The sequence below is a fragment of the Oncorhynchus keta genome, chromosome 22 (genome assembly GCF_023373465.1).
Source record: "Oncorhynchus keta strain PuntledgeMale-10-30-2019 chromosome 22, Oket_V2, whole genome shotgun sequence".
Classification (NCBI taxonomy): domain Eukaryota; kingdom Metazoa; phylum Chordata; class Actinopteri; order Salmoniformes; family Salmonidae; genus Oncorhynchus; species Oncorhynchus keta.
This window is the reverse complement of record NC_068442.1, coordinates 15,995,833-16,009,560: the sequence shown is the minus strand read 5'-3', so window position 1 is coordinate 16,009,560 and position 13,728 is coordinate 15,995,833. Positions and strand designations below refer to the sequence as shown.

Sequence of the window (13,728 nt, the reverse complement as noted above, 5' to 3'; positions counted from 1 at the left end):
AGTAGCAGCAGAGTATGTGATGAGTCAAAAAAGTTAGTGCAAAAAGCTCTTCATCCAAGTCGAGGTTAGTGATCGCTGTTCTGATGTCCAGAAGCTATTTTAGGTCATAGGAAACGGTGGGTGGCAGAAACATTATGTACAAAGAAAGTTCATATCAGCTGCAAAAAAACACAAAATAGCAGAATTGGACAGGAGCCCCTAAACGGACGCTATACATTCCAGTGCCATTTCTACATACCGTGAGCTATCTCTTGCACTGAAGGTAGATGGGCTGAAAAGGTGGTAACTTAAGATAACTTGGTCAGTATGAACATGATACATCAATAGCAATCAAATAAGAAACCACACCTAAGGCAAGACTCATTGTGATTCATATTTTCATTTATTTTAACTATCATAGTGCAAAAGATGATAAGGTAATTATTTCTGAGAAAAGAGAGAGGATGGCCTCTGTAAACAAGGGTTCTTTCAACATTTTGGGAATAATTTCAGACCCCTACACATTTAAAATAATTCTAGAATGCTTCCATATAGGGCATGTCACATATTGTGTATTTATTGGTGTATGTATCAGCTGATGCAAACACATAGCTACAATCTTATTTTATCTGAACTGTTTTCCATAGATGTCTTAAAATCAACCAATACTGTAAAGGTGCATAGGACCAGGAATACAATGTCCTCCATGATGTCATCCAGAAGCCTCTTGCTTTAACCTGTCCAACACCTGCTCCGGGGTTAGTGACCCAGTCACTTTAATAATCTTCTCTCTGGATCTGGAGCCCTGCAGAGAGACATAAGAACATGATGCAGCATTTTAGTTTCAATTTAAAACTGTTCTGTTATGGGCAACACAGTAGGCTATATAAACAAACCTTGTCCAAAACGACTTCACTTCTCTTCAAATCCAGCACCTTGGAGAGATACCGCACAAGCTCCGCATTGGCCTCCCCATCTGTTGGCGGTGCGGCAATAGCGACACCTACAGCCTCTATAGACACATCTGGGAAAGATAATTTTTGTTTTACAAATGACATAGCCCAGCTACGTTAAATGTATTACACACAAAAAATACACAAATAATGTGGGCACACAAATATGGGGCTAGCCCTCAATTAGTCTCGTAGTTGAGTTTCTATTGCCATCATTTTTCGGTATACAAAGAGTGCACCTGTAATTGCGTTCTGTTTAGATCCAGGCTTCGCGTGCACTGAAATTGTCACCACTCCGTTCTTGTTTCGAGCTACTGGCCCAGAAGGTGAAGGTTTCTCCGACGGCTTCTGTAGGCCTACAGTTTTATTCTGATGAAGAGAGAGGGACAACATTTACAGTACAGTAGTAAGTAGCCATTGGTCTGCATGAAAGTTCATTTGACTCGAAACCTCTCCAGAGAGGACATATGAATAAAATAAAAAATAGTCCTCATTATGTCAAGATCACAACTTATTTATCTCATGATCACTACATAACAAAAGCTGTTTTGTTGAGATCACAAAATAATAAATGTACCACGAATGATCTATTAATTTCTTCAGATGCATGATAACCACTTCATCAAGCAGCCACAGGTTGATTACAACACAGGGTATTTAAGCCCTGAACGATGCATGACAGACAACCTCGTCTCCCAGTCTGCTTGCTGCCCCCAAGACTACAGCCAATTGCATGCAAGGAACAACGCAGCTAACTTGGCTAATCTTTTGAGCTAACTAGTTAGCTAGGTAGTCTTGTTAGCTAGCTAGCAAGCTAGCTTGTTATCTATGATGGTTGTTAGCTTACATAACTGATATGTGTAATTATGTGAAGTGAAGTGACACTTCATGTTTTGTGTGTAATATTTACACTCACAGTGGGTAAGCTTCATTCCTGACAGGCTGATCAGATTAAATTTCAGCCTCAAAGGCTGATATCTAGATGCTTTAGGCTGTTTTATAGGTAAAGCTCCTTGCAGGCAGATTAACTGTCAGCGCTTTATAGGCTGATGTATATAAACCAGAGCGGGTGAGCTCTATTCCTGGCAGGCTGATCAGATTCAATCAGGATGCTGCCTTGTAGGCTGTTTTATTTGTAAGGATCCTTGCAGACAGCCTACAAGGCAGCATCCTGACTTAGCAGCCTCTGAGGGTGCTTTTGAATCTAATCAGACTGCCAGGAATTAACTCTTGATCATTTACATAATGCACTGTTTGCTAATCTTTCTGCAAGGAGCTTAACCTATGGAACAGCCAACAAGGTAGAATCCCATTTACTTTTTCCACATTTTTACATTAGACTTATTTTAAAATGGATTTAATATTTTTCCCCCCTTATCAATCTACACACAATACCTCATAATGACAAAGTAAGAATGGGTTTTTAGACATTTTTACAAATGTATTTAAAAAAAAATGATATTACATTTATGTAAGTATTCAGACCCTTTACTCAGTACTTTGTTGAAGCACCTTTGGCAGCGATTACAGCCTCAACTCTTCTTGGGTATGACGCTACAAGCTTGGCACACCTGTATTTGGGGAGTTTCTCCCATTCTTCTCTGCAGATCCTCTCACGCTCCGTCAGGCTGGAAGGAGAGTGTCGCTGCACAGCTATTCTCATGCCTCTACAGAGATGTTTGATCTGATTCAAGTCCGGGCTCTGGCTGAGCCACTCAAGGATATTCAGAGACTTTTCCAGAAGCCACTCCTGCACTGTTTTGGCTGTGTGCTTAGGATCGTTGTCCTGTTGGAAGGTAAACCTTCGCCCCAGTCTGAGGCCCTGAGCGCTCTGGAGCAGGTTTCTATTAAAGGATCTCTCTGTAAATTCCTCCATTCATCATTTCCTTGATCCTGACTAGTCTCCCAGTCCCTGCCACTGAAAAACATCCACACAGCATGATTCTGCAACCACCATGCTTCACCGTCGGGATGGTGCCAGGTTTCCTCCAGATGTGACGCTTGGCATTCAGGACAAATAGTTAAGTCTTGGTTTCATCAGACCAGAGAATCTTGTTCCTCATCTTCTGAGTCCTTTAGGTGCCTTTTGGCAAACTCCAAGTGGGCTGTCATGTGCATTTCACTGAGGAGTGGCTTCTGTCTGGCCACTCTACCATAAATGCCTGATTGGTGGAGTGCTGCAAAGATGATTGTCCTTCTGAAAGGTTCTCCCATCTCCAAAGAGGAACTCTGGAGCTCTGTATGAGTGACAATCGAGTTCTTGGTCACCTCCCTGACCAAGGCCCTTCTCCTCCGATTACTCAGCTCTAGGACGAGTCTTGGTAGTTTCAAACTTTTTCCATTTAAAAATTATGGAGGCCACAGTGATCTTGGGGACCTTCAATGCTGCAAAAATGTTTTGGTACCCTTCCCCAGATCTGTGCCTCAACACAATCCTGTGTCGGAGCTCTATGGATAATTCCTCCGACCTCAAGGCTTGGTTTTTGCTCTGACATGTACCGTCAACTGTGAGACCTTGTAAAACAGGTGTGTGCCTTTCCAAATCATGTCCAATCAATTGAATATACCATAGGTGGACTCTAATCAAGTTGTTCAAACATAGCAAAGGGTCTGAATATGTATGTAAATGAGGTATTTCTGTTTCTTATTTTTAATACATTTGCAAACATTTATCAATACCTATTTTCGCTTTGTTATTATGGGGTATTGTGGGTAGCTTGATGAGGGGAAAAAATATTTAATTAATTTTAGAATAAGGCTGTAATGTAACAAAATTTAGAAAAGGGATGGGGTCTGAATACTTTCCGAATGCACTGTATCAACCTCTCATGCTGCTATTGAATCTGATCAGCCTGTCAGGAATGGAGCTCACCCACTCTGTAAATGTTAATATTTTCCATAAAAGTATCCCTTACAATTATACACATCAGTTATGTACGCTAACAACCAGCATAGATAACAAGCTAGCTAGCTAGCTAACAAGACTACCTAGCTAATTAGCTAGCTTGTTTGCTCACCCCGTAAGACTAGCCAAGTTAGCTGCGTTGTTGCTTGCATGCGAAGCATTTTTAACTGGAGCGAGTTTCGAGTTTCCCAAAGGCTGGAGTGTTAGACTTCTCGCCCGCTCCAGTAGCGCTCCAAGTAGTGCTCACTTCACAAGCTCAGGGCATGCCCCGCCCAGCATGCATTTGTAGTCTACCTGTGTGCTGCTATAGCCTCATGCTTGCTTTAGCTACTGTCATGGAGTTCGCTAATTTTAATAAGGAAACTGTTAAAGCACACAGGTGCAAAATCAAGGTGACTTACAAAGACGAGGAGGGCCAAGAGCAAGACGGAATGCGGTGGCGTCGTGTCCACAACTAAATAATCATTGTGGAATGTGAAAGTACATGCTTATAGAAATGAAGAAAGTGGGTAGCTAGCTAGGTGTGTTAAAGTATTTATTTAAAAAAAATCTGATCTCTTAAAAGTTTAGTTCTATTATCTATACAATAGGACATCATTCATTTTGGCAGGGAGCGCGACCTGAACCCACAAACTTCTGGCCCGAAGCACCATTGACTGAGTCGATAACCTCCCTTATAAACCTGGGTCGCTACAGTATAGACATAATTTATTTTACCAGGTAAATTGACTGAGAACACATTCTCATTTACATCAACAACCTCCCAAAATACAGGTGTGGCAATAGTTACAGGGGATAGGAGGGGGGATGAATTAGCCAATTGTAAATTGGGCATGATCATATGACTGTGATGGTATGAGGGCCAGATTGGGAATTTAGCAGGACACTGGGGTTAACACCCTTACTCTTACAATAAGTGCCATGGGATCTTTAGTGACCACAGAGCGTCAGGACATCCGTTTGACGTCCCATCCGAAAGACAGAACCTTACACAGGGCAATGTCCCCAATCACTGCCCTGAGGCATTGGGATATTTTTTTTTGACCAGAGGAAAGGGTGCCTCCTACTGGCCCTCCAACACCACTTCCAGCAGCATCTGGTCTTCCATCCAGGACCAAACCTGCTTAACTTCAGAAGAAAGCCAGCAGTGGGATGCAGGGTGGTATGCTGCTGGCCAGTTTATGGATAGTATATGAATAGAAAAAGTGTGTAGCCTACAGCAGTAGTTATATAGGATGAGCCTTATAGGCTCTCCATGGTCAATCTGTAATTGACGTGGCCATACAGCATTTATTGCAATGCAGCCTCCACAGACTTTAAGGCTTTCATAGCTTAGTGGAGCAGAGATATTGTGAAGGACGTTGTTAAAAGAAGTTAGTGTTTATACTGCACATATCACCCCGCCTACTGTCAGCACAAGCATGTCAATGCGGAGCTATACAGAGCCCTCCGCAATGTTACAACATTTTAGAACCGAACAGAGTTTGATTTGGCCTCTGCATGCCCCAGAGGCTCCGTAATTGCGTCACAACTCCCATAGGAAGTCTCCGACCACATTTTCGGATCAAGCATAAAGTGTCTTTTGCAATACAGTATATACATGTGAAGTGGGTAAAACAGTATGGGTATCAGTCTCTAAGGTGTAGGGTTGAGTACCGCAGGTGCTAGCCGGCTAGTAATAGTAACTCAATTCTGGGCTGGGCAGAGTACTGTATTGGGCGGAGGTTGTACTACACGGACATTGTTTTAGCACAGCCCTACCGTTTTGTCCTTTTTGGGCATGTTATGGTTTCCAGAGTAATGTCTTCTTGCTGCCAAAGGTCCCTCAAGCTGGTGTGATGATGAGGACAGTCTCCGACAGAAGTAGAGAGACAGATGCTTTTGGATAAAGTTGCTCAAATGTAACACCTGAAATAATGTTGTCCGGGTTAAACGAAGAGAACGGGTTTGGGTGAACATCAAGGAATCTCAGTGACTATTCAAACTATAGTGCTTTTTTTGTATATATATATTTTTTATCTCCAGTAACGTCAAGGCACAGCGGTCAGAAAATGTTAACAAAGCTACTGCACACAGTGCTGTCTGGGACCTATGTGAAGCTAGCCAGACAAAAGATTAGCAACAATAGTGTAATTTCCGGTTTGCTTTCAAAATAAAAGTCCCAATTGAAATAGTGGAATCATGCCATGTTTGGACTAGATAATACTTAACAAAGTCGGTTTGTTGTTATATAAATTCAGTAAAATGCAATAATTTGTTAATTTGACACTAAAAAGTAAAAATCTTTTGAAATCACGGTGGATGTATTATACTTTAGAATTGCATTGGGGGCATGTGGAATATGTTGAGGGTTATGAATACTTTATGAAGGCACTGTACAGCCTAACCTATTGATTGTGCACTCATGAAATGGGATATCAGCCTACTCACTGACACTCGCAGAACACAACTGTGTAGAGTTTACACAAATATTAGCATTTCATGGGTGCACAATCCATAGATTAGGCTGTACAGTGCCTTCATAAAGTATTCATAACCCTCAACATATTCCACATTTTTGTGTTACATGAGGATAGTGAAAACATTTTAGAAATCTTAGATAGTTTATTGAAAATAAAGTGGCTCATTTACATAAGTATTCACATCCCTTTGGTAGCGATTACAGCAAGAGCTTTGCACACCTGGATTGTATAATATTTGCACATTATTCTTTAAAAAAAATATTCAAGCTCTGTCGTTGGTTGTTGATCATTGCTAGACAGCTATTTTCAAGTCTTGCCTTAGATCCTCAAGCTGATTTAAGTCAATTGTAACTAGGCTACTCAGAAACATTCAATGTCCTCTTGGTAAGCACCTCCAGTGTATATTTGGCCTTGTGTTTTAGGTTATTGTCCTGTCTGAAAGGTGAATTTGTTTCCCATTGTCTGTTGGAAAGCAAACTGAACTAGGTTTTCCTTTAGGACTTGTGTTTATCTCTATTCCGTTACTTTTTATCCTATAAAACTCTCTATTCCTTGCCGATGACGACCATACCCATAACATGAAGCAGCCACCACCATGCTTGAACATATTGTCGTGTCTTTACTATCATTAACTGAAGACTGATAGTTTTTATCAAAGATTCTCTGTAATTAGTTATTACGCGATTAGACTGATTAATCATGTAACCGTAATTACTAGGAAGTCGGGGCACCAAGGAAAAATATTCAGATTACAAAGTTATCATTTCCTAAAATAACTTTTCAGATATTTTATCTGATCAATTAGTCTTCGAATGAATTAATTATTTACTTTACCTCACGTTAGTCTCATTCCAAACGTCGTAAATTGTTGGTTATCTGCACGAACCCAGTCTTCACTATGAGTCATCCATACATCAATTGTCTTAAAGCATTTATTTATTACTAACTAAGTAATTCACAGAAATGCATAAACAAACAAACAAACAAGGTAAATGTGGTTACATGAAATGATAGGAGAATGTGCCCTAGTGGGCTAAACTAGCATGGCGGCTTGTTAGACAAAAGGGGAAGTGGGGGTCGACTAAGAAGTCACTACAGAGTTAATAATTATAACAATTGAAATGCTAATCCTTTACACATGAACTCTCACTCATTCGGGAACAATTGCAATCAATATATATATATTTACACTCAGTGTGTCGTCTTGATCGCTGATGAAAAGTTGGTTTATTTTGTAGAATTGTCCGTCTCTCTCCCCCTCTCTCTCTCTCTCGGTTGTGGTTAGAGGGGATTGTTCAGAGTGACATTCATTATAGAATGGGTGTTTCGCCGGCTGTCGTTCTTCACATTCAATGATACCTTATTCCTAGCTGCAGACTAGTAATTAATATCAAAGGCTTGTTCTTATTCTGTCGGTATCCATAGTCTAAGAGTTTAACCACATGATATGGTTAAAAGATTCAGCAATGGTCTACAACCTTTGTCCTCCTAATGGAGAAAAACATGGTCTACAACCTTTAGCCATCTCGTAATTGAGGTGAACTCGGGTCTGCTGATAATTTCTCAAAGTTGGGTTTTATACGGAATGGCAGAAAAGGAGCTGTCCCAGGAGGCCAGACCCTAACTGAGCTCAGGGGCGGTCCTCTAATTTAGTTCAAATCAAAAGGGAATTGTATTTTTCTTCATTAAACAGTCCAAAATCATATTACACAATTATACAAACAGTATTATACTCACGCATTCATCTTATACAACAATTAGATGTAAACCTCATATCTGAGGCTATTATATAAACAGCGTTATGGTAATGTGGCCACACCGTCTACCATGAGCTTTCCCAAGTTGTGACAAACGGACCAGTTCGTAGCTGGATTCTTCACCAATCTTTTATACTTTCTCCGGAACATGACATTTGTTCGTACCTCAAGTTCTGTGAGGTGGAAGGATTTCCTTTGTCCTCTATGAAAATGTACTCTCTCTCTACTATGTGTCCATGAGGAGATCCTCAGGAATTTACGACGTCTCTCTGACCACAGCAACCTAGTTGGAGGAAAGGGGGAGTCAGAGAGAGGGGGATGGGCTTGCTATACCCAAAGAGGCCAACGTCATGACAATATGAAGAGCTGTACTCAGTGATGTCTTGTGTTGGATTGCCCCAAACATAATGCTTTGTATTCAGGACATAAATTCAATTTATTTGCCACCTTTTTTGCAGTTTTACTTTAGTGCCTTATTGTAAACAAGATGCATGTTTTGGAATATTTTTATTATGTAAAGGCTTCCTTCTTTTCACTCTGTCATTTAAGTTAGTATTGTGGAGTAACTACAATATTGTTGATCCATCATCAATTTTCTCATAGCACAGCCATTAAACACTGTAACTGTTTTAAAATCACCATTGGCCTCATGGTGAAGTCCCTGAGCGGTTTCTTTCCTCTCTGGCAACTGAGTTGTATTTTTGTATTTATTATTCCAAGGCAGCAGCTACTCTTCCGGGGGTCTAGCAAAATAAAGGCAGTTACAGTGGGGAGAACAAGTATTTGATACCCTGCCGATTTAGCAGGTTTTCCTACTTACAAAGCATGTAGAGGTCTGTCATTTTTATCATAGGTACACTTCAACTGTGAGAGACATAATCTAAAAAAAAAAATCCAGAAAATCACATTGTATGATTTTTAAGTAATTAATTTGCATTTTATTGCATGACATAAGTGATACATCAGAAAAGCAGAACTTAATATTTGGTACAGAAACCTTTGTTTGCAATTACAGAGATCATATGTTTCCTGTAGTTCTTGACCAGGTTTGCACACACTGCAGCAGGGATTTTGGCCCACTCCTCCATACAGACCTTCTCCAGATCCTTCAGGTTTCGGGGCTGTCACTGGGCAATACGGACTTTCAGCTCCCTCCAAAGATTTTCTATTGGGTTCAGGTCTGGAGATTGGCTAGGCCACTCCAGGACCTTGAGATGCTTCTTACGGAGCCACTCCTTAGTTGCCCTGGCTGTGTGTTTCGGGTCATTGTCATGCTGGAAGACCCAGCCACGACCCATCTTCAATGCTCTTACTGAGGGAAGGAGGTTGTTGGCTAAGATCTCGCGATACATGGCCCCATCCATCCTCCCCTCAATACGGTGCAGTCGTCCTGTCCCCTTTGCAGAAAAGCATCCCCAAAGAATGATGTTTCCACCTCCATGCTTCACGGTTGGGATGGTGCTCTTGGGGGTTGTACTCATCCTTCTTCTTCCTCCAAACACGGCGAGTGTAGTTCAGACCAAAAAGCTCTATTTTTTGTCTCATCAGACCACATGACCTTCTCCTATTCCTCCTCTGGATCATCCAGATGGTCATTGGCAAACTTCAGACGGGCCTGGACATGCGCTGGCTTGAGCAGGGGGACCTTGCAGGTGCTGGCTTGAGCAAGGAGACCTTGCGTGCGCTGCATGATTTTAATCCATGACGGCGTAGTGTGTTACTAATGGTTTTCTTTGAGACTTTGAGACAGCTCTCTTCAGGACATTGACCAGGTCCTGCCGGGTAGTTCTGGGCTGATCCCTCACCTTCCTCATGATCATTGATGCCCCACGAGGTGAGATCTTGAATGGAGCCCCAGACCGAGGGTGATTGACCGTTATCTTGAATTTCTTCCATTTTCTAATAGTTGCGCCAACAGTTGTTGCCTTCTCACCAAGCTGCTTGCCTATTGTCCTGTAGCCCATCCCAGCCTTGTGCAGGTCTACAATTTTATCCCTGATGTCCTTACACAGCTATCTGGTCTTGGCCATTGCAGAGAGGTTGGAGTCTGTTTGATTAATTGTGTGGACAGGTGTCTTTTATACAGGTAACAAGTTCAAACAGGTGCAGTTAATACAGGTAATGAGTGGAGAACAGGAGGGCTTCTTGAAGAAAAACTAACAGGTCTGTGAGAGACAGAATTCTTACTGGTTGGTAGGTGATCAAATACTTATGTCATGCAATAAAATGCAAATGTATTACTTAAAAATCAATGTGATTTTCTGGATTTTTGTTTTAGATTCCATCTCTCACAGTTGATGATATGATACAAATTACAGACCTCTACATGCTTTGTAAGTAGGAAAACCTGCAAAATCAGCAGTGTATATATTTTTCCTTTATTTAACTAGGCAAGTCAGTTAATTAAGAACAAACTCTTATTTTCAATGACAGTGGGTTAAATGCCCTGTTCAGGGGAGAAAGACAGATTTTTACCTTGTCAGCTCCAGGATTCGATCTTACAACCTTTCGGTTGCTAGTCCAACACTCTAAGCACTAGGCTATGGGCAGCAGGGTAGCCTAGTGGTTAGAGCGATGGACTAGTAACCGGAAGGTTGCGAGTTCAAACCCCCGAGCTGACAAGGTACAAATCTGTCGTTCTGCCCCTGAACAGGCAGTTAACCCACTGTATCCAGGCCGTCATTGAAAATAAGAATGTGTTCTTAACTGTCTTGCCTGGTTAAATAAAGGTTAAATAAAGGTAAAATAAATAAAAAAACAATTAAAAAAACATTACAGTTAGTGCCCTCAGGCCACTACTTTACTACCACGACAGCGGGGTAGCCTAGTGGTTAGAGTGTTGGACAAGAAACCGAAAGGTTGCAAGTTCAACTCCCCGAACTGACATGATACAAATCTGTCATTCTGCCCCTGAACAAGGCAGTTAACCCACTGTTCCTAGGCCGTCATTGAAAATAAGAATTTGTTCTTAACTGACTTGCCTGTTAAAATAAAAATACCTACAAAATCAATGTGCAATGTCTATGCCTTTTCACTGTCCCCACTGATTCGTAAGGTGTATTTTTCATCTGTGTATTTAAATCAGATTTTACTGTTTGCATTAGTTACTTGATGTAGAATAGTTCCATGTAGTGGCTCTAACTGAAGTTTATTTAGTGCTTTATCCGGGTAGCCGGAAAGGAGAGCATTGCAGTAGTCTAACCTAGAAGTAACAAAAGCATGGATTAATTTTTCTGCATCATTTTTGGACAGAAAGTTTCTGATTTTTGCAATTTTACATAGATGGAAAAAAGCTGTCCTTGAAACAGTCTTGATATGTTCATCAAAAGAGAGATCAGGGTCCAGAGTAACGCCGAGGTCCTTCACAGTTTAATTTGAGACGACTGTACAACCATCAAGATTAATTGTCAGATTCAACAGAAGATCTCTTTGTTTCTTGGGACCTAGAACAAGCATCTCTGTTTTGTCCAAGTTTAAAAAAGTAGAACGTTTGCAGCCATCCACTTCCTTATGTCTGAAACACAGGCTTCTAGCGAGGGCAATTTTGGGGCTTCACCATGTTTCATTGAAATGTACAGCTGTGTGTCATCCGCATAGCAGTGAAAGTTAACATTATGTTTTCGAGTGACATCCCCAAGAGGTCAAATATATAGTGAAAACAAAAGTGGTCCTAAAACGGAACCTTTAGGAACACCGAAATTTACAGTTGATTTGTCAGAGGACAAACCATTCACAGAGACAAACTGATATATTTCCGACAGATAATATCTAAACCAGGCCAGAACTTGTCTGTGTAGACCAATTTGGGTTTCCAATCTCTCCAAAAGAATGTGGTGATCGATGGTATCAAAAGCAGCACTAAGGTCTAGGAGCACGAGGACAGATGCAGAGCCTCGGTCTGACGCCATTAAAAGGTAATTTACCACCTTCACAAGTGCAGTCTCAGTGCTCTGATGGGGTCTAAAACCAGACTGAAGCATTTCGTATACATTGTTTGTCTTCGGGTAGGCAGTGAGTTGCTGCGCAACAGCTTTTTCAAAAATTTTGAGAGGAATGGAAGATTCGATATAGCGCGATAGTTTTAAAAATATTTTCTGGGTCAAGGTTTGGCTTTTTCAAGAGAGGCTTTATTACTGCCACTTTTAGTGAGTTTGGTACACATCCGGTGGATAGAGAGCCGTTTATTATGTTCAACATAGGAGGGCCAAGCACAGGAAGCAGCTCTTTCAGTAGTTTAGTTGGAATAGGGTCCAGTATGCAGCTTGAAGGTTTAGAGGCCATGATTATTTTAATCATTGTGTCAAGAGATATAGTACTAAACACCTGAGTGTCTCTCTTGATCCTAGGTCCTTGCAGAGTTGTGCAGACTCAGGACAACTGTGCTTTGGAGGAATACGTAAATTTAAAGAGGACTCCGTAATTTGCTTTCTAATGATCATGATCTTTTCCTCAAAGAAGTTCATGAATTTATTACTGCTGAAGTGAAAGCCATCCTCACTTGGGGAATGCTGCTTTTTAGTTAGCTTTGCGACAGTATCAAAAATAAATTTTCCTCAATTAAGTTGGAAAAATAGGATGATCGAGCAGCAGTGAGGGCTCTTCAATACTGCACGGTACTGTCTTTCCAAGCTAGTCGGAAGATTTCCAGTTTGGTGTGGCGCCATTTCCGTTCCAATTTTCTGGATGCTTGCTTCAGAGGTCGGGTATTTTCTGTATAACAGGGAGCTAGTTTCTTATGACAAATGTTTTTAGGGGTGCAACTGCATCTAGGGTATTGCGCAAGGTTAAATTGAGTTCCTCAGTTAGGCAGTAAAATTATTTTTGTCCTCTGATGCCCTTGGGTAGGCAGAGGGAGTCTGGAAGGGCATCAAGGAATCTTTAAGGAAGAAGGAAGAATTTATAGTATGACTTTTGATGCTTCTTGGTTGGGGTCTGAGCAGATTATTTGTTGCGATTGCAAACGTAATAAAATGGTGGTCCGATAGTCCATGATTATGAGGAAAAACATTAAGATCCACATCATTTATTCCATGGGACAAAACTAGGTCCAGAGTATGACTGTGACAGTGAGTAGGTCCAGAGACATGTTCGACAAAACCCACTGAGTCGATGATGGCTCCGAAAGCCTTTTGGAGTGGGTCTGGGGACTTTTCCATGTGAATATTAAAATCACCAAAAATTAGAATATTATCTTCTATGACTACAAGGTCTGATAGGAATTCAGGAAACTCAGTGAGGAACGATGTATATGGCCCAGGAGGCCTGTAAACAGTAGCTATAAAAAGTGATCGAGTAGGCTGCATAGATTTCATGACTAGAAGCTCAAAAGACGAAAACATTTTTTTTTTAAATTGTAAATTGAAATTTGCTATCGTAAATGTTAGCAACACCTCCGCTTTTGCGGGATGCACGGGGGATATGGTCACTAGTGTAACCAGGAGGTGAGGCCTCATTTAACACAGTAAATTCATCAGGCTTAAGCCATGTTTCATTCAGGCCAATCACATCAAGATTATGATCAGTGATTAGTTCATCGACTTTTACTGCCTTTGAAGTGAGGGATCTAACATTAAGTAGCCCTATTTTGAGATGTGAGGTATCACGATCTCTTTCAATAATGGCAGGAATGGAGGAGGTCTTTATCTTAGTGAGATTGCTAAGGCGAACACGGC

At 41.1% G+C, this 13,728-nt stretch overlaps 1 protein-coding gene across 2 annotated transcripts in view; it reads right to left on the bottom strand.

The window, feature by feature from the left end:
* Window positions 1–360: 360 nt before the first annotated feature.
* c22h15orf40 (chromosome 22 C15orf40 homolog) overlaps window positions 361–13,728 on the bottom strand; it is a 22,139-nt gene continuing 8,771 nt past the window's right edge. Inside the window, exons 1-4 of one of the 2 annotated variants that reach the window (XM_035798373.2) lie at window positions 5,599–5,941; window positions 1,172–1,301; window positions 876–1,003; window positions 361–784 (exon numbers count right to left, since the gene is read on the bottom strand). In XM_035798373.2, coding sequence (XP_035654266.1) covers window positions 692–784; window positions 876–1,003; window positions 1,172–1,301; window positions 5,599–5,796 — 549 coding nt within the window. In that variant the 5' untranslated portion in view covers window positions 5,797–5,941 and the 3' untranslated portion in view covers window positions 361–691. Of the gene's footprint in view, window positions 785–875; window positions 1,004–1,171; window positions 1,302–5,598; window positions 5,942–13,728 lie in introns of those variants that run through there. The other variant, XM_035798374.2, reaches the window with a different exon arrangement.